We start from the raw sequence: 20,844 nt of genomic DNA on the forward strand, positions 1-20,844 counted from the left end.
AGACTGTAATCTGTACATAGATATATACATGCAGAGACCAGCTATGATGATCTTGTTACACAGGCGACTCCGCTCTCAGCACAAGCAATTCTACCATTACTGTGTGCAACATGAGTTCTTGATGAGCAAGGAAATGACAAGGCTTCTCTTGATCACTAGTATCTTATCCTCGGATCAAACAGTCTTTTTCCTTTGTTCCTGAAAAAAACATTAGCTCACATTACCAGAAGCTCTCCAACCCCTTTAAATTGGGAAAATTAAACACTTTTGATGAAATCTTTTCGTAGAAAAGTTTGCGAATACTTTAAAGCCAAGGTCATTACTCTCTTTTTTCAAATACAGAGAAATCAAAACTCTCTCCAGGTTACTTCAATTATGATTTGAAGTCAGGCCAGGTGAAGAATGTCGGCAATCTTTGTGGAGAAATATGTTTTTGCTTAATTTGCTTTGTAGATTAGATGGTGAATATTTGGCAGATATTTGGATAGTGTTTTAGCTTTGGATGAAGTAGTTGCTATGAAACAAGTAGTTGGTTGCCGTGGTTGTTAGCTGTAGGGTTTTTTGAGGGCATGGGAAAGTGGGGTTTATCCAATTGCATCACAAGGCCAGCTCTGCCATCAGTGAGCTCTCGATTTAACGAAGATCCTGAGGCGCTGAGGTGTGCATGGTGATTATTTTTGTATCGATGGCTGATAACCACCTTCTTAATCCATCAACCTTTGTCCCTCAGTTGTGATGAAACTTGTAGGTGAGTCTTTACTCACTAAGTTGCCAGTTAGAAGAATGGGATTCTGGGGTAGAAAAGGCCCCAAGCACCCTCACTAAGTGAAGATGAAGATGTGATCCTTGCTTCAGTCATGGTTTTGCCTGGCCCAGACTCGATCATTTCAGGCTGCCATGATTTGCCTGGCCCAGACTCGATTATTTGAGGCTGCCATGATTTGCCTGGCCCAGACTCGATTATTTGAGGCTGCCATGATTTGCCTGGTCCAGACTCGGATCATTTACAGGCTGCCATGATTTGCCTTGATTATTTACAGGCTACCATGATTTGCCTTGATTATTTACAGGCTACCATGATTTGCCTGGTCCAGACTCGATTATTTGAGGCTGCCATGATTTGCCTTGATTATTTACAGGCTGCCATGATTTGCCTTGATTATTTACAGGCTGCCATGATTTGCCTGGTCCAGACTCGATTATTTGAGGCTGCCATGATTTGCCTGGTCCAGACTCGGATCATTTACAGGCAGCCATGATTTGCCTGGTCCAGACTCGGATCATTTACAGGCTGCCATGATTTGCCTGGTCCAGACTCGGATCATTTACAGGCTGCCATGATTTGCCTGGTCCAGACTCGATCATTTACAGGCTGCCATGATTTGCCTGGTCCATACTCGATCATTTACAGGCTGCCATGATTTGCCTGGTCCAGACTCGGATCATTTACAGGCTGCCATGATTTGCCTGGTCCAGACGTCCCACCTGTTTGTTGCCGCGTTATCTCAAGAACTAAACACTGGATTGTCTTCATATTTGGAACTATGGTGTATATACAGACTCCGCAGACACCAGTCGGTTTTGGTGACCTTGATCCCATTTTCAAGGTCACAGCAGACAAATCTGCTTTTAGAGTTGGAAAACGGTGTTGCCGTGATATCTCAAGAACTAAACACTGGATTGTCTTCATATTTGGAACTATGGTGTATATACAGACTCCGCAGACACCAGTCGGTTTTGGTGACCTTGATCCCATTTTCAAGGTCACAGCAGACAAATCTGCTTTTAGAGTTGGAAAACGGTGTTGCCGCGATATCTCAAGAACTAAACACTGGATTGTCTTCATATTTGGAACTATGGTGTATATACAGACACCGCAGACACCAGTCTGTTTTGGTGACCTTGACCCCATTTTCAAGGTCACAGCAGGCAAATCTGCTTTTAGAGTTGGAAAACGGTGTTGCCGCGATATCTCAAGAACTAAACCTCTCGATTGTCTTCATATTTGGAACTATGGTGTATATACAGACACCGCAGACACCAGTCGGTTTTGGTGACCTTGACCCCATTTTCAAGGTCACAGCAGGCAAATCTGCTTTTGGAGTTAGAAAACGGTGTTGCCGCGATATCTCAAGAACTAATTGCTGGATTGTCTTCATATTTGGAACTATAGTGTATATACAGACACCGCATACACCTGTCAGATTTGGTGACCTTGACCCCATTTTCAAGGTCACAGCAGGCAAATCTGTTTTTGGAGTTGGAAAACGGTGTTGCCACAATATCTCAAGAACTAATCGCTGGATTGTCTTCATATTTGGTACTATGGTGTATATGGCGGGGGATATTTCGTCACTCTGTGACAAATACTTGTTGAAAAATATTTAGCTTCTTCAACATCAGAATACAACTAATTGCTTCATTTCACTTTTTGTAGACTTAATGGAAAAGATCAAATGTTTTCATCTTCTGCTGAAGCCGTTGGTATGAGTCAAGTACCTGGCATCCTATTATGATGGCCTTGTTAGGTATATTCAACACAACTGCTAAAGCTATAGAGACGAAAAACATCTGCTTTTCAAGCTTTGGCATAACAAAGATCTTATTCAGTAAAAGTTAAGAGGAAGGATATTTTTAGAAACCAATAACAAGAAGTATTTTTGATGACAATAGAGATAGGTTCAACCAGATATAATGGGATCTATTTTGTGCCAGGTAGATTTAGGTTTTCTGATTGCAAGTGAATGCATGTTTAGAATAGATGGACATAGTAATTCTGATGGTTCACTGTTGTAAAGTTCATTGCTGTATTAGAGTCAGTGAGTTCGGTTTCAAGCCGTTTTGAACAGTATTTCAGTTGTATCACAATATGTCAGGTTGATGTGGGAGGAGACATTGATTGATGCAGGTTTTCACTTTGTTGAAAATCTACAAGCACGGGTATGGTGCTGACAAACCTAGAACCATAATCAGGGCAAATCTGGGGTTCGAAACCATGATCGTAGGTTTCTGGCATGCCAAAGGGACACAACTCAGCGCTTTTGATGCCTGCATGGGCCTGGATCCCATGCCCCCACAGTATTAGAAACATGCCTTTGTGTATTGACAGTTTTAGAAGTGAGGGAATATTTAATTTAATTCTCTGTTCATGGTAACCAGCATTGATATTGGGACGTGGGATCAAGATGTCCTTGGTTTCGGTAAGCTTTCCCTGGTCTGGATGCCTGTTCCTGGTGGATACATATGGAACCTGGGGGCCTAGAAGTTGATCATTAATGAAGGCTACTTCAGCAAGTGCTGACTGATTATGACAAGACCATGTTTGGGGGGGAAAGTAGCAGGGAGGTGTTTGCTGCTGCAGGTGTGGTATTGATATCAGCTGCAGGTGTGGTATGTATTGGTAAACACGTGTGGAAGATGTGAGGCAACAGATGCATTTGTGAGAATAGCGCCATGATCCCAATAGTATTGACAGGCAGTTTGCATTTGCAGGCAGTTACGTGCATAATATGCACAGCTGGAAGGTAAAATCGTGAATAGCCTGTTACATGGAACTCGTTACTCAACAACTAACTCCCCTATATCTCTCAACACTGAATACTTTCCATAAGCTTCTCACTCCATATCCCTGGTAGACAAGTGTCTTACATGTAATGTCGATAAAGTTAGCTTCAGTTAGCTTTTTAACCTCCTTTAACAATATTCCGGCTATAAATAATTCTGGCTTGTAAATAATCAAAATCTGGACTAGTCAAGTCAGTGATTGATATTGTGAGCAATGATCTTCAGCTTTGGTGTATGATGACACCCCTCAATCAACCAAGTCCCCTTTACGACCAGTATTGGTCCTGGGAGCCATTCTAAACCAGAATCCCAAGAGGATGGTGTAGTTAGGGTCAGTGTTGAAACACGTTTTGTTCTGCTAGATAGAAAATGTTTGTAAGGTCAATGGGGAGGAAGAATGACACTCCTAGAAGTTGGAATCCTGCCAGAATCTAGGCCCATGGAGATACCAGTTACCAGCCAGATGGCTCACCCAGGAATGGCTGACTTTCATTGTCCCTGTTAAATTAACAGAAAATACTCCGTCCTATTCACCTCTGAATTCTCAAGGGATGCGATTGATATGTACTGTGAGTCTATTCTATTCTCATAAGAAATACACCCTATCAAAGTTCAGCTTGTCCATTTCTAATTTTCTTCACTGGGTCGTTTTATTTCATACAAGAACATCACCTTTTAGGATTAGTTCCGGGCTTCATAGAAGTGTTGCATGTTCATATAAGATAGCTTCGCGATAAATTGCAAAGATCAATGAAGAATGATGCATGATTTATTTCATGATAAAACATTCTTCTGTCATGAGATCATTTCTGGAGATTTGAACTTTCGCTTGCAACTTGATGACTTAGTTTATTGGACGTTATTTTTGAGAGGGAAGAGTCTAGTGTGTTGTTCCCCATAGATGTTGTTGGGCAGTGTTTTATTGTATGATAAACAACGACCTCAAGTCATTTATTATGAAATTATTATTGTTGTCAACCTGCAGATGTCATGTAGGTGACAGTGGTCGTCCTTGAAACTCTCGTTGCCATACCTGGGACCCCAAAAAGTATTCCTTAGTGTCTGTAAGACTGAACAATAGACAGACCTGTTATTAACAATCCATGTATATTGTTTGAGCCTGTCTGTGTTGTCATGACTGATATGTGTAGGAAACTGTGTATTTAATGAAAGAAGGCCACTGAGCGCTTTTGTGATGAAGGGGGCAAGGGTGGCCCAGTCGTCTAAGGCGCCATGATTCGCTGTGCAGAGTTGCGTCCCTTGGGCACGCCAGAAACCTATGATTGTGGGTTTGAATCCCAGTTCGCCCCGATCATGTTCTGAGACCTGCATCACTTTGGGCTTTCCTTCCACATTTAGCTGACATGCCATGATATAACTGTAATACTGTTAGAAGCGGCCTTAAATCCAACTCACTCACTCTTGTGCTGTAAATTAAGTATCTACTTCGTGATGTGTAAACATTTTACAGCCAGGTTGGAGTCCATATGACTTTTATAGAAGTGAACTCAATGTAGGAATGTGTGGTTGTTGTTTTACAATGCACATATCAGTATCCCAGCTGTATCACACTGGGTCACCCGTAAATAATCAAGTATTGGTTTGTCAGTATTATAAGCAATCATTAGGGTACGATGACATGCGATCAACTAAGTCACCGAGTCTGACCACCTGATTCTGTGGGGCCCATTTGGGTTTATAGGAAAGATCATTACTGTTCTAAGGATGTTTATTAATATATGTGTGTATTTTGTTACTGGGAGTGATGTGGTGAATAACCACTTGTAAGTAGATACATAGTTTAGTTGTGTGCTGTTTAATGCTACAGCAATATTCCAGCTGTATGACCACCACCTGTAAATATTCAGCAGGACCAGGCAAACCAGTGACTGATATCATTAACACCATCTGAAACAGACTGATACATCAGGCCACCTCCATGACCTTCCAAACTTTCTTGTGATGTTTTGTTTTTGTAAGCCACAGTCCACAATATTCCAGCTATTAATGGAGCCTGTACATAATGAAGTCCGATCAAGGCCAACTAGTAATTGATGTTATGAGCAATGAACCAAGTCTTTATACCTGAACACCTGATCCAGACATGGGTTCCTTAAGACATATTCTTAACGGAAATCCCCACTTAGGGTTTGTACGTAGAATGTTCCCTCTGTGATGTATGGGGCTGTAAAAGCTCATCATCAAACAAGCCTTTGTGTCTGAACACCCTGTCCACTTAGCCACCTTGTAAGACAAGCACAGGGGACATATTCTAACCATACTCAACAGAGGTGATACATAGAAGGTTCCCTCTGTGATGTATGGGGCTGTAAAAGCTACAAACACTTCAGCTGAAAACTCTAGTGTTGTTCTTGGATCGTGACCATCCTCCACCTACTTTCAGTTGAAGAAGCTTTTGTGAACAGGCTGTAGATTATTTTACAACATGGATTTTATGTGCAAGTGACCAGGCTTATCTCTGGTGCATGACCTGTGAGGAATCTTGGCAGACACAGCAAAGGAGGAGTTGTTTTGCTCTGCATGGTGTTAGCGCAACCTCTGCTTACAACAAGTGCTCTCCTGTGCTATGTCAGGTTATAAAACTTCTGCCTGTCCTACGGCTGTTACAGGACAACATGAAGATTTATCATGTATGCTGTATAAACAATGTGATCCGTATTTCCTCTCTTATGAGACCCGGGGTAGAATATGTCTTCAGCAACCCATGCTTGCCGTAAAAGGTGACTATGCTTGTCGTAAAAGGTGACTAACGGGATCGGGTGGTCAGGCTCGCTGACTTGGTTGATGCATGTCATCGATCCCAATTGTGTGGATCGATGCTCATGATATCAATCACTGGATTGTCTGGTCCAGACTCGATTATTTACAGACCGCCGTCATATAGAGGTAATATTGCTGAGTGCGGCGTTAAATAACCAACCAACCAACCAACCTCTCTTATGAACCCGGGGGGGGGAATTCTGTTGATTAAAGCAATTTGGTTGGTGTTGCCGAAAACCCAGTTTGATTCCTTATATGGGTACAATGTGTGAAGTACATTTTTTAGTGTCTCAAGCTGTGATATGGTTGCAATATAAGTGGTGTAAATCTCACTCATTCACTCACTCACATTATGTACCATAATTCATCAATTACAAGCCTACTTATCTCCCCTTACATGAAAATACTAGCTTCTGATTGGCTTAGGAGCGGGCAATTGTTTTCTATGTACTCAGCTGATGTAGCCTGCTCATGTAACCTGCTGAGAAGTCAATCAGAACACATCATACGTAACTTGCATATCTCGAATAAGTATCATTGATTTGAAATGAAACGATGTTTTTGCGAATGTATAAAGGGAAGTAACTCAGTTTGTTTGACTCATCTGCTAGCTGTCAAAATGGCTGAATCATAGCGTTTTACTCTGTGAAACTTTGGCATACATTCGGGGTCTGTTTGAATGAATGTTGTTGAGATGAGTTCATTGTCAACCAATCCCGCGGGGCATATGGTGTGATGTACCCTGTGTATGAGCCTGTGTGCCCCGAGTCCATGTAAAGGGAAATACTTCAGTACTTCAGTTTGTTTGCCTCACCTGCTAGCTGTCAAAATGGCTGAATCAAAGCATTTTACTCAGTGAAACTTCATCATATTCCAAGTCTGTGTGAATGAATGTGGTGAGATAACTTTTTGTCGAATATTTCCTCGAGGCATATGGTGTGATGTACAATGTGTGAGCCTATGTACCTTGATCCGACAGCTCGGGAGCGGTTGACAACTAATCTTATTAACTTCAGTTTTCATTTAACTGGCCCTTAACTGCGTCGAATTGAATCCTAGATTCAGCGCCATACCCGTGCTCATGCATTTCACCAAAGTGTCAAATGTGAAAGACAAACATCACTGAAGGCTTTCCTTCCCCCCAACATCAAGCAGACATGTTGACATGAAATGTTCAAAGTGGCTCTACCCAACTCAGGCACACACTATTGGGGTCCAGGTCTTGTTAGAGGCCAGGCCTTATTGTTTTTCTGTCTGTTTAGAAGGAACGTCTTTGTATGGTAAACGTTATGGTATAAAATATGATGGGGAGAAATTGTTAGCAGTAGTAAACCAAGCCATTATTAGAGGCCTGGCTCTTTTTTCAATACCTTACCCAAAGACTGGGCCCTGTAATACAGAGGTGGGCTCTTACTAGAGGAAATATGCTTCTGCAGTGAAGAGCATGACAGTGATAGGCAAGCCTCATTAACAATGACACAAACAAACCAAACAGGATTTAACTGCAGGATGAAGATTGAGTTATCACAATCATGTCAAGGTCACTTATAAATTGGGAGCCCCAGATTCATTTTTGAAAACTGGAAAAATATCCCATCCTGAAGGGTGACAATTTGTTGATCGAAAGTTTTCTTGATAAATACATGTGATGAAATCCTGGTGCATTATCGTGACATGTTTGTTTCATTTCAGATGAAAACGAGGAACAAGTTTTTGCCAAATTTATGCGTGCCCACAAGTGCTATGATCTCATTCCCACTAGTGCGAAGCTGGTCATATTTGATACACAGTTAAACGTGAGTGTTACAATAAATCTCACTCCTATGGGAGCTATTTTAGTCTGGATAATTGGAAATGAATAAGAGTTGTGATGGTTTTATGTGGCGTTACAGATTGGTCAACTCAGGGGTTTATCTCAACCTGCTCAGATGCTGATATTCAGCCCCAAGTGTGAGGAAAATGTCAGGATACCTTCCCAAAGTGGAACTAACCATTTCCTAATTTTTTAGTTATGACTACAGTTGTATTGTTATGGCTCTGTAAAGGTGGTTTGTGTTTCACTGATAACAGGACATGATGAGGAAGAGGGTTTAATGCTTAGTTTGACGTTATTGCATTAAATGCGATGTTAAAATACCTCTGCATTAAAGAAAATAAGAACATAAAAAATAAAATTTGGAACAAAATAACAAAAAATAATTAATTTGTTAGCCACAGGCACTTAGTTCGGAATCCTAGATAATCCCTGCAATTTTCTGTGCTCGTGTATTTTTTTAAGTTTTATGTAACATTTTGGTAAAGACAGATCAGGCTATGCTGTTAAAGGTTTATTGGGGAAGGAGGCACGCCTCTGTTTTCCTTTCCCTTTTAAAGTGCTGTACGTCTCCAATAAGGAATGCCTGTAAACCATCATCGGGTATTGTGAGGTGATTGTAAACTTTGAGGTGCAGGGCCCCGTTCCACAAGGCAATCCTATTGTAGCGCAACGACAGTCGTTAGTCTAAGTTAGAGTATGTGAGTTGCAATAACCTTATCCCTACGATAATTTTGTGGAACAGACGCCTGAATTCTAAAGGTGGACCATTGTATGGTATTAAATTCATATGTTTCAACTTTTGACGTGTTTGAAGTATTATTCTGTTAAACTCAATTGGATTATGCCGTGGATCGTGTATGTGTCAGCCTATTCACACTCAAAAGTATAATTCTAAAAACGTTTTAAAGGGCAAGTAATAAATAAAATACTAAACTTTCTCACATGTAAAACCAATTTTATGAAACTCATGAATTGTTGTGGTATCTGACTCGCTTTTGTTCGTCACATTGAGGAACTTTTCATTTCTTTCATAAAATTGGTATTACATGGGAGCTCGTTGAGTATTTTATATTTACAATATGAGAAGATGGTGATTAACAGCATGATCTGTCAATTTTTCCTCATATTATTTTCAGGTTAAGAAAGCATTCTTTGCGTTGGTGTACAATGGTGTTCGAGCAGCGCCGTTATGGGACAGTGCCAAACAAGACTATGTTGGTAAGTGTAACTTCTTGGTGGATGGCATGCACCTTGCAGACTAATGGGAGCCAATTACAAGACTAAGCATGTACTTTCCTTTTTGTAATTTTTGGGTTTGGTCAGGCGAAAGTAGAATGATAAAATTTTAAAGTTGAATTTAGTTTGTTTACTCAAGCAAAAAAACAAAATATTATTTTATTACAAATTGGGCAACAAGATACTATTTAAGTAATAATTGATCAAATACATTATATCTATGGCCACTGCAAAGCCCTTTACAGAGGAAAATACCTTCACTGTTAGTAAACTCGTGTTACAGTAAGTTTGTTAGGGGGTTTAGCCTAGTGCCTAAAGCATTCGCTTGTCACTCAGAAGCCCCGAGTTTGATTCCCCGCATGTGTACAATGTTTGAGGCCCATCCTGGTGTCACCTGCCGTGATACTGATGGAATATTGCTGGCGGTGGCGTAAAACCATACTCACTCTCTCACTCACTCTCACTGTTTCAGTAAAACAACCAATTGTCCTGCGCTTTAAACAGAATTAACGTTTATGTAGCCCTCTTAAACCAACCAACCCCCACCCCCCCAAAGTATGCCAAGTAGAATATGAAATATTGATCTGGACAAGTTTCTATCCTTTTGTTCGATTAACCCAAGCTAATTGGTCATAAAAATATCCACGAGCAATGAATTATAAATTTTTGTTCTAAACCGCTCATGCAGAAGCTCATTATGGAGAAGCAATCTTCTACGTACTGTTAACCTCGGTGACAATGACATCAAAAGGCGAGAACAATCTGAGTACTGCTGACGTGGCTTGACCATCATTAATTCTACTACAGCATAGAATCAATAGCATCGTCTGTCTATATATGCCACTTTCCTCCTAGAACTTGGAAGATTTGCAACTCTGGAAAGGATCCAGATCAAACAATTTGGCCACATCTCAATAAATTGATACTGTTTTTTTGAAGACGGACATACTGTGTATAGAGACAGTATAAATTGAGTTAGATTCTCATGAACGAGATTGAGGTGTGATCTTTGAGGGTTGATTATGGTGTGTGCATTATGTATGACCACTGTGATGGTGAAAAGGGTGTTAAGATTCTACTATATGTATGAATTTGCAATGGGCATTCAAATCTGTCATTCGGAATATCCCAAGACAATACTTGGAATACCGTATTTGCCATATGAAGTGCCCCAGGCACTTAGAAAGTTGACAAAGGAACGCTTATTCAAATCAGACCCATGTTATGTTTGTTGTCAGAAATTGAATGGTAAGGCTAAAAAAAATGGTTCTCAGGCACCGCCTCCATCATCATAAAGTCCGCCGCACATTTCGTTTTTGTTTCCATTTTTAAAAAAATAAATGTTCGCGTCTTGAACACACAACCCCTGCAGAGAAAAGCTACAATCCTTAAGAACAACAAGACTTTGCCGAAATTATTGTAAGCAAAATGTGGTTACATACTAGCTTGAACAACGATGAAGCCAACCATTATGATTTTGCTATTTTGAAACTAAAATGTTACTATTTTGAGCCTAAATTTACTGTTTCTCTTGTTTCCCCGAATTATGATTTTTGTCATTTTTAATTATTTACAAGCATAAAATAGCACGGAGAGAAAATTGTTAATGCACTGCTGACATGAAGCAGCAACACCAACCAATGACAGCTAAGATACATTACAGAGTGGTACGAGGTCTCTAATTGGTTGTTATGTTAACACACGTTCAAGTCATTTAATCGACCGATCTTTGTGGTTGCAGACATGGAACTAAAGGCACCGCTAACGTTACTCTTTTTCACATGAAATTACCCTTTTTTAACCCCACAAAATTACTCCAAAGCTTCAATTAAGGTTGGCATCCCTGATCACAGGTTGTGAATACGCGACTATGGGGCGGGAATTGTTTCTTGTTACTGCTACAGAATGCCTAATTTTTTCTATGAATAGAGCAGCCAAACATGTTTTGTTTTTTTCTCAACACTTTTGTTTTTTTCAGGACATCCAATAAACAATTGATATTACACCTGAAGACAAATTATTTTTATCCAGTTTCCTTTTTGAGCAAATTATTTAAAAAAATATTATTACCCGGATGTTCCCTAATGAATTCTTCTGTTGCAGGGATGCTGACAATCACTGACTTCATCAATATACTGAAGATGTACTACAAGTCTCCCCTGGTGAGTACTGATGTGTTGAGCTCCTCCTGGCTGTCACACCAGCGTCGGGAGCTGGCTGCAGCAGTAGGAGCTGGCATTTCATCTCACAATACTTCCAGTCCTTCATCGGGCTCTTAATTACACCTTCCATTCCCGGAACACCACCTTCTTCTACTTGCCTGGAGAGTCACTATTTTGTTTTCCTCTGTGTTCTTGTCAAATAGAAGCAGCAGCAGCAGCAGATTGTCCATGTCTAGAGTTGCAACCTGTTGGTCCATGTCTAGAGTTGCAACCTGTTGGTCCATGTCTAGAGCGGCGACCTGTTGGTCCATGTCTAGAGCGGCGACCTGTTGGTCCATGTCTAGAGCGGCAACCTGTTGGTCCATGTCTAGAGCGGCGACCTGTTGGTCCATGTCTAGAGCGGCGACCTGTTGGTCCATGTCTAGAGCGGCGACCTGTTGGTCCATGTCTAGAGCGGCGACCTGTTGGTCCATGTCTAGAGCGGCAACCTGTTGGTCCATGTCTAGAGCGGCGACCTGTTGGTCCATGTCTAGAGCGGCGACCTGTTGGTCCATGTCTAGAGCGGCAACCTGTTGGTCCATGTCTAGAGCGGCAACCTGTTGGTCCATGTCTAGAGCGGCAACCTGTTGATCGATGTCTAGGGTGGCATTCAGTTAATCCATATATCTAGAATGCCATTCTGTTCTTTTCATTAATTGATGTAGAGAGTGGCAATTTGTTAATTGATGTCTAGAGCGGCAATCTGTTCATCGAAGTCTGGAACCTTATTCTGTTGATTGGTGTCCATAGCAACTATCTTAGGAGCCATGTCCAGAGTGCCACTTGGTACCAGCAGCTGAGGCATTAAAGAGAGGGACAATTTGGCCTTGACATTAGGTACATTAGCAATATAAGTAATCAATTGCAGACAAACTAGTTTAAGAAATAATGAATCAAACTTGCTCAAACTGTCAAACTACCAGAGCATGGTCACTTTCAAATATGAATTCTACTTTAAACAAAGAAAGAGGAGTAAAACCATACTCACAAAGTCACTCACTCACTCTTGGACTGTGTTTTGTACACAGAACGCAAGTAGAGCCCTTGTGTACCCTGGCTGTTTTGAGGTTAATGTACGTCTTTCTTATAGAGCTGTATGTTGCACGCTTTGCTGAGCAAACACAATCATTGATGATTGCATCCGCTAATTTCCTTGATGGCTGACTGTATTATCTGTGTGTGCTTAGCCCTTTATTACACCAGAAATAGCACTCTGAGAAAAGAATGAAGTAAAGAAACAGGGCCATCTTAATGCATATTAATGGATCGCTTTATTGTGCCACTCAAGCATACAACATTGTATGGCAACTCATCATTTATAACGTCGCTAAAATGCAAAGTTTGAGTTGCACATTGAATTGTTTCACTGCTTTCATTGATCAAAGGGAAAGGATAATTGAGCTGGAATGGCTGGGATAGAAGACAATTGAAGTGGAGAGTGGCAGTTTGCTGATTGTTTGTGAAGAGGGTTAGGCTAGACACTTGTGCTGCTGTTCAAGAAATGATGAAGAGAGCTCGCTTAGAAACTAGCTGCGTGTTTTGAGGTTTTTGTTGCCTGTGAATATATAATTGTGCGATATAGCTACCGCTCCGCCTTCATCTTTTCTTAAGAGTTCCACCCAGTGTTTTTTACACTGCAATATAACATGTTAATTTATTCCCATCTTGTCAGCTGTGGGATTGAACCTGTCTGATAGTGTGCGAGAGTACATATAAACATGGTGAAAACATCTCACAGGCAGATCCGGGATCATAGTTTAAATTTTTTAAACTTTCACTTGGCAATATAGACAAGTATTTCAATAACACACAGATAGTTTGTTTTTTTCGTCAGTTGGGTCAATATGAGAGGAGGGTTTACAAGTGATATATTGTGTGTTTGTAAAGCTGCAGTGTGGCACGTACAGATATACTAGACTTAGGGTTACAGATTATCTCTATCTTTTTTTTTAGCTGGTAGAGTGGCATTATTTTCATATTTTTTAAATGATAATTTCATGAAAATCTCTTTAAAATAAGTGCTGTAGCAGTCTGTTTGATTCCAAAAATCAAAGTACCACGGTAATGACTAATTTGCTGAAACGTAGGATTTTCTTTTGCAAAAAGCAACACATTTATTGCTTCCATTAAGTTACAATCAATATTTAATATCAGACATTTGGGCTCTTTATAAAGCCAGTGATGCAAGCTAAGGATTACTTAGTCCATACCAGTTATTGTGTATGGTTGGGTGGGTCCGAACTATTGGAGCCTCAGTGGCAGGTTCACTTTGAGGACCAGTGTGGTGATGTTGAGACCAGCGTAGGAGACTCTGGAAGATGCTTCCAGGTGCTGTCTTCGATTGATTTATCTATTGATTACTGCTCTGGCTCTCCTGAAGGTCCAGCCTTCCTTTCTCCCAGACATGCTCCCTTCCAGGACTCAGAATCCCAACTCAATTTGTAGCCAAACTTTATATACATATATACTGCCAGTTCCTATTTATTCTTGTGAAGGGCACACCCAGGGTTTAGTTTGAAAAACATGTGGCATAGGTCAATAGTCATACCCTCTCTCCCTTTCCACAACTGATTCATGGTGTAGGTTAGTTGTAAATTAATTTGCTTGTTGCTCTGATTGCCAGGGTTTGGTTCCCTATGGGTATAGTTGGAGAGCATCTGCCCGGAGAGGGGAAGGTCCAGGGTTTAATCCCTGGCCACGTCATACCAAGAGATGGTACGAGATGGCGCTCAGCATTAAGGGGCTAAAAGAAGGACTTGTAGGTTGAAGTCAGTATACTGTGTCTGAGTTGGGTATTGATGTTGAATTGCAGCATGGTGTCTAACTAAACAAGCACTATAAAATCGGCAGTTGTCCGGACTAGTGCACACACGTGCACATACGCGCACACACGCACACACATCACTATGTAAGTGCAATAATCTTGAAACGCAATGTTTCAACCCAACCCAACCCAACCCAACCCGTACTATCTGTGGAGCCCTTTTCGGGTGTTCCCCCTCACTCACTATTGCTGGAATATTGCTTAAAGCAGCATACAGCCATACTCACTCCACAAACATCAGTGGGGTAGCCAAGTGGTTAAGGTGTGTGCTTGTCATGCATGAGACTCAGGTTTCATACCCTACATGGAGCAATGTGTAATGACCATTCTTGGTTTGACCCTCCGTGGTCTGGCAGGAATGTTGCTAACAGCAATGTAAAGCCATTCATTCGCTCTGTTGGAACACCTGGAAGTACCTGGTGACAATCAGTTTCTGATAGTTACCCAGTGTAGTCAATGCTTTTTTCATAGAAGGGAAAGATTGTGGATCTGTGGATTTTCTCAGTTGAATTTCCAAGGTGTATTTAATCAAGGGGGTAGCGGAGTTGTGCAATTGTTGTATTTCCATGGTTAAAATAGGTCTTCAGCAAGCCATGCTTGCCGTAAAAGGCAACTATGCTTCTCATAAGGGGCGACTAATGGGATCGGGTGGTCAGGCTCGCTGACTTGGTGGATGCATTTCATCATATCCCAATTGCGTGGATCGATGCTCATGATATCGATCACTGGATTGTCTAGTCCAGACTAGATTATCTACAGACTGCTGACATTTAGCTGGTATATTGCTGCATGTGTCATTAAACAACAAACAAACAAACAAACAATCACTGCCTGTATGCATATTCTACTAATAAAAGTTGTGTCAGGTTCAGAAAGATGCGACTCAGCAACACCTGAGTGCTCCGGATTGACCCAAGTTATCAAGGGTCTCTGCTTGCACTTCAAACACAGTTTCTCCTTGATGAAAGTTCTGAGCAACAAGCCTCTCATCCAGATACGAAGAAAAAGAGGTCACTGCTACCATATATTATGCAGACATTTAAGTTCTTGTTGCCAATAGATAAGACTTTGAACAGCTCAACAAGAAGAAAAGAAAGCATGGCCATGACACAGATTGCTAGCACTGTTGTTAGGAAGGCCTGTCTTCTGGGAGAGGTGTTTTTGAGAGGCTACTTACACAGTAATTCTGAACATTGGCTCACATCTTTCTCAATGCAGGTCATGGATGTAATGTGTAAAGTACTTTTATTGTGAATTATTGCGAACGTGTCTCTTTTTGCAAAACATCTTTAATAGGCCTGGACATGTGGCTGTCGAAGTGCTACAAGCACAACTCTGTCAATCCTTATTAGCTATCAAATGAGGCATTGATTCTCCCTCCAGGAAGTTGGTTCTGCTTCCTATTATCACCTTTATCTTCTTGGTGTGCAGGTTTCAGGTTTCTTCACTGGCTAATTCACTCTGTCAGTTTGTGAATTAGTTCTGACACTTTAATACCTGCCAGACTGATTCAGGAAGCCATGTCGGTGCAATTAGCTGCTATCTGTCCTGGCAGCCGTGAGGACAGTGTGGTCAGTGAGGACAGGATATATGTCTGCCGGTGGTGCCATCTTGTATGTAGGTCTACATCTATAGGGATTACCGCTGTCCACAGATACAGACATAAGCCCTGTGTAGGTAGGAGGAAGCTAGTGACAGAGTGCACAGTCAGCACATACCGTATTTCCTCAGTGAAACGCCCAGGCACATATTTCTTCAGAGACCTATGATCATTGGGCTGAATCCCAGGTTCTCGCCCCCATCCCATTTTAAAGAACACACTTTTATTTACCGTCATATTGCTGGAATATTGCTATTAAACAACAAACAAGCACTGCACGCACGCACACACGCACGCCCATGAACACGCCCATGAACACGCACACACCCACGCCCACGCCCATGACCATGCCCATGCCCATGCCCCAATTATGTTTCTAGGTTTGTCAGCACTTGCTTGTGTGTTTCAGCAAAGGTGTATGCAGCTACGGTATTCATCACTTCACGCTTTTTCTCCCACATCAAGCTGACATGCTGTCACATAACTGAAATACTTTTCAAAGTGACATTGACCAAACTCACTTTCTCATTAGCATTTGTAGCAGCAGGGGATATGATGTATTACTTTATTGAGGACACATGGACCAGACACTGTGACATGTGACAGAGTGTCGTGTCTTGTCTTGTTTATGTAGGACTGTTATATATAGCTAGTTATAGCCCACCTGCACTGATTGATGGGATGTAGAAACAACCGTAACCTACTCAGCGCCCATGACTACAAGGATGTGTAATGACTTAAGTTGAAGAAGTTTTGTGAGTTCCACGATTGATTGTGCCTATCTTATTAGATATGGATTGGAGACGGAAATAGCAGAGCTGCTATCAGATGGGTCAGGTGTTACAAGCTGGTCTGATGGGCTTCAGCCGTCATCGAGTTTGTAGTGCGTTTGTGCCCTGGCTCAAAAGCTGTACTATTAAAAAAACATGTCATTCCGGTTTTAAAGAAATCCGGTTATTGTATCTTGGTATAATTATCTAGTCAATATAGGTCAACAGGATCAGGTTTTTTTAGGAAAACTTTGATCTTTTCCAAATTTAAGTTTTAATGATGGTTAGTTGATGATCACATAGCATTGAGTAGTGAGAAACTAGGTCATGGAGGCACAAACTGCCAAGTTATTGCTTTTTCATGTTTCTATCAATGGACATTTTCTTTAGAAAATGTGAATTTAACTGCAGTATTTTGGTGGTACAATATTCAAATGTGAAAGAAATGTATACGTAAAATGTCTTGAGATTTAAGGCCAGACTATTTCCTTTGCTTGGTTTGCAGACTTGGGGCCCTCAGAATTAGGGTCAGTAGGTCGAACAGATAAAAAATGCAATTTTTGATTTCTTGAGAAAGTACTCAGAAAAAAGGGGGAAAAATGTGTGTGGGTTCAGCAAGGCTAGTTCAGAGTCTGTTCTGTAATATATACAGATGTGTCACAATTCATCAAGATTTGTTGTTTTGAAGTTTTTAAAAGGTTATAATTATTTGTTCGAATTGATAGTGAGAGTAAATCAGTTTGATTTGTTTTACAGTTTACTTATTTCTGCTTTCTCATTTATATTTTTTTAGCTTTTCAATGTATTAGAGTCAATAGCTACAATACACAGTACTCGTTCACATTCTCATAGCATTCACACCTAGGTTTCACCCCAAATATTATTTTCTGTCTCCTTCATCCTCATTATTTCTGAAAAGTGATAAGATTATATCGGTTGGGAGTGTACAGACATGTTGGTAGATCAGTGATTAACCTTAGACTAGTGTATCTTGTGTCAGTCCAGGGCACTAATAGGGGTACTGTAGTCGCCATAATAAGCACCCTGGGCTCTTAGTAAATTGACAAAGGTGGTGGTTATTAAAGCCAAATGCAGCTATTTGTTTTTAGATTGATCATAAGGGAAAAAACTTTGTTCAAACAGCAATAAAAAAAAAAAAGAATTGATAATAATTCCAGGAAAAAATCCCTTTCTGAGCTCCTGTTTTCTGCAAGAAAACATGTTTATTTGTTAATTTGTTTAATGCCCACTTAGCAATATTCCAGTTATATGATGACAGTATGTAAATAATTGAGTCTGGACCAGACAATCCAGTGATTGCTCCATGCAATTGGGATGCGATGACATGCATCAACCTAACCATTGAATCTGACCACCCAGACCGCCTCCTGCGACAACAGACACAAGAAAATATAGACTGTCATGTCATGTCTTCTATAGCAGCCGCATGTAAAGATTATTTACAGATTGGTCAGTTAGGTGGGTGGACTCATGAAGATCTGGGTTAAAATAGGTCTTTATACGTCATTTACAGTACTAAGTTTTAAGGACGAAGGCATGAACATTGAGGTGGCAGGTTGGCAACATGTAGCACTTAACTTTATTACCAAGAAGTTTACTCATATATCATATTGCGCATGCCAAGAAACATTTGCAGACGCTCTGAACTTTGCATATATTTTTTACGAGAACAGGAATGACAGTTATATGAAATATATCAAATTATTCCAACAGTCCTACTTTTTTGTGTCTCCCAGGATTCAAATTGTAAAATATTTACGTCCAATTTTAATTTGTATGCAATATTTTGTGTCCAGCCAGAACCCTGGGAGAGGACGTGTTTCCAACCAGAGAATGCAGCAGAATAGATAGTGATGTATTTTGGAGGGACATGTGTAGCCTTCTATCTGAAGCTTCTAAAAGTAGAAGTCCTGATTGTCTGTGGGGCTCTCCAAGACATCATATTACCTTCTCAGTAGAAGAAGGTGTCCAAGTCTGATGGTGATGGCCCCACATTCAGCTGGGCAGACAGAAATAAATGGATTGGACAAGGTGATGATCAGGCTTGCTGAAAATTGTCATTGTAATTTTCATGAAGGTTGCTATTTGACGAAAATGACATTCGTAAGTGGCTGACTATCAGTTGACCGAGATGAGATGGCACATGGATGGTCCAGTCCTCAAAGGTGCCGCAATTCGCCATTCGCTGTGGAGAGTTAGCCCATGGGCATGCCAGAAACCTATGATCGTGGGTTTGAATCACGTTCACCCCAAATATGTTCTAGGTTTGTCAACATTACACTCAGTGCAGAGTGGTAAACGTCTGAGACCTGCATCACTTCGGGCTTAACTTTCACATCAAGCTGACAAGCTGCAATATAACTAGAATACTGCTAAAAGCAGTGTTACCCAACTCACTCAAAGCAAGGAGAGATGGACATACATGTACCTGGGTTTACTTATGCATCCCATAAGCAAGGCATTCAATACTAGTGCTAGAAAATTAACCTAAAATGTTTTTTAGTGATTTGTACTTATTAATGCGTTGTTGACTCGCTGTTGCCCTGTTTCATTACTGATACTAGTTATAAAAACAAACAGGAAACAATTATTTTGCAAAGTTCCTTTTGACTCTTTCAATTGCTTTATTGTCAGTGGAGTAATTGCCTTGAATTGTGGGGAAGCGGAGAGATAAGGTAAGCCCATCTGGTGTGAGATTACGTGGGCTACAAGCACTGCACTTTCAATCAGCAAATGTTACACTGTGGCTACTTCCTGCTAGTGTCGGAAGGAAAATGTCAGAGGAAGACTTGCACCTTAGATGGAAGCTTGTGTGATCCTTCAAGTCTTATTTCAGGGGACTTTGGGATCAGGGACTGGTCATTTTTTAAAGGGGAGGTGGTTGAGATTTGGGAGGGGAGATCATGAAAAAATGTTAGCAAAAAAATGGTAGGTGGGGGCTCTTTGAACACACCTTCCATAGTCCAGCTTTTTCACAGAGGGGGGCGGTTGGGTAGCTTAGTGGTTAAAGCGTTCGCTCGTCACGCCGAAGACCCGGGTTCGATTCCTGACATGGGTACAATGTGTGAAGCCTATTTCTGGTGTCCCCGCCGTGATATTGCTGGAATATTGCTAAAAGCGGCGTAAAACATACTCACTCACTCACTCACTCACTCACTCACTCACTCACTCACTCACTCACTCACTCACTCACTCACTCACTCACTCACTCACTTTTTCACAGAGGCCTTGAAACAATTGAGTCTGGTCAAGACCAGCCAGTGATTGATGTTATGAGCATCTTGTCACACTGTCCGTGTATGACAAGCAATCAGCAAAGTTACAGAGCCTGACCACCCAATCCACTTTAGTCATCTTGTACAAGTAATTGAGTGCTAGGGGCCTATTCTAACCAATGTCCCCATGGTGAGTTGACGCTCAGAGCAGACGAGTGAAGCTGAATAGTGGAAGTTTTAAATTGAATATGATGACACTTGCGTCCTAAACAGCTGATGTATTTTCTGATAGGTGCTGGTAATGGTCCTCCAACAATTTCCACCAGACAAGAACCTATAAATGGGGCAACTCTGAACGCATTGACATCTGTGACAACAATATTGCTTTTTGGTTCTGTGTGCAGTTGGTGAGAGCATCAGTTGTTTTAGACATGGTACAATTTGGGTAATCTCCAAATTGAATTAGATCAACGGTAGGCAGAATCTCTTAACAGCACACTGTAAGAAGACGGGCTTAAAAGATGAGTGGTCCATCAAGCGAATTACAGAACTTCAAAGTACAAGCAGTTGACCTTTTGTCCAGTCACTTTTGGACCAAGGTTTGATGATGTGCTGAGCAAGGGGATTGATTTGCACTCCTTCAGTATAGTGCCTTTACTGCACATGAAATGGCAGAATCAATATCCAAATAGATGTTCCCTCTTTCAGATGGATGAAAACCATCCCGCTTGTCGGAACAAGACTTGGTGTTTTAAGGCCAAATGTGTGGGTTAGAATGAAGTCGAAGAATATTACTTGTCGACAGTAATAAAATAA

General features: G+C 41.0%; 1 protein-coding gene across 13 annotated transcripts in view; it reads left to right on the forward strand.

Annotated features, from left to right (window-relative positions):
- The window catches only part of LOC124143101 (5'-AMP-activated protein kinase subunit gamma-1-like), a 404,245-nt gene that overhangs the window by 369,898 nt on the left and 13,503 nt on the right, over positions 1 to 20,844 (forward strand). For all 13 annotated transcript variants that reach the window (XM_048387897.1, XM_048387885.1, XM_048387892.1 and 10 more), the window contains 3 exons: positions 8,038 to 8,141; positions 9,298 to 9,379; positions 11,501 to 11,559. In XM_048387897.1, coding sequence (XP_048243854.1) covers positions 8,038 to 8,141; positions 9,298 to 9,379; positions 11,501 to 11,559 — 245 coding nt within the window. The remainder of the gene's footprint in view (positions 1 to 8,037; positions 8,142 to 9,297; positions 9,380 to 11,500; positions 11,560 to 20,844) is intronic.

This window comes from Haliotis rufescens, unplaced genomic scaffold, assembly GCF_023055435.1.
Source record: "Haliotis rufescens isolate VD_foot unplaced genomic scaffold, xgHalRufe1.0.p SCAF_10, whole genome shotgun sequence".
Lineage (NCBI taxonomy): Eukaryota > Metazoa > Mollusca > Gastropoda > Lepetellida > Haliotidae > Haliotis > Haliotis rufescens.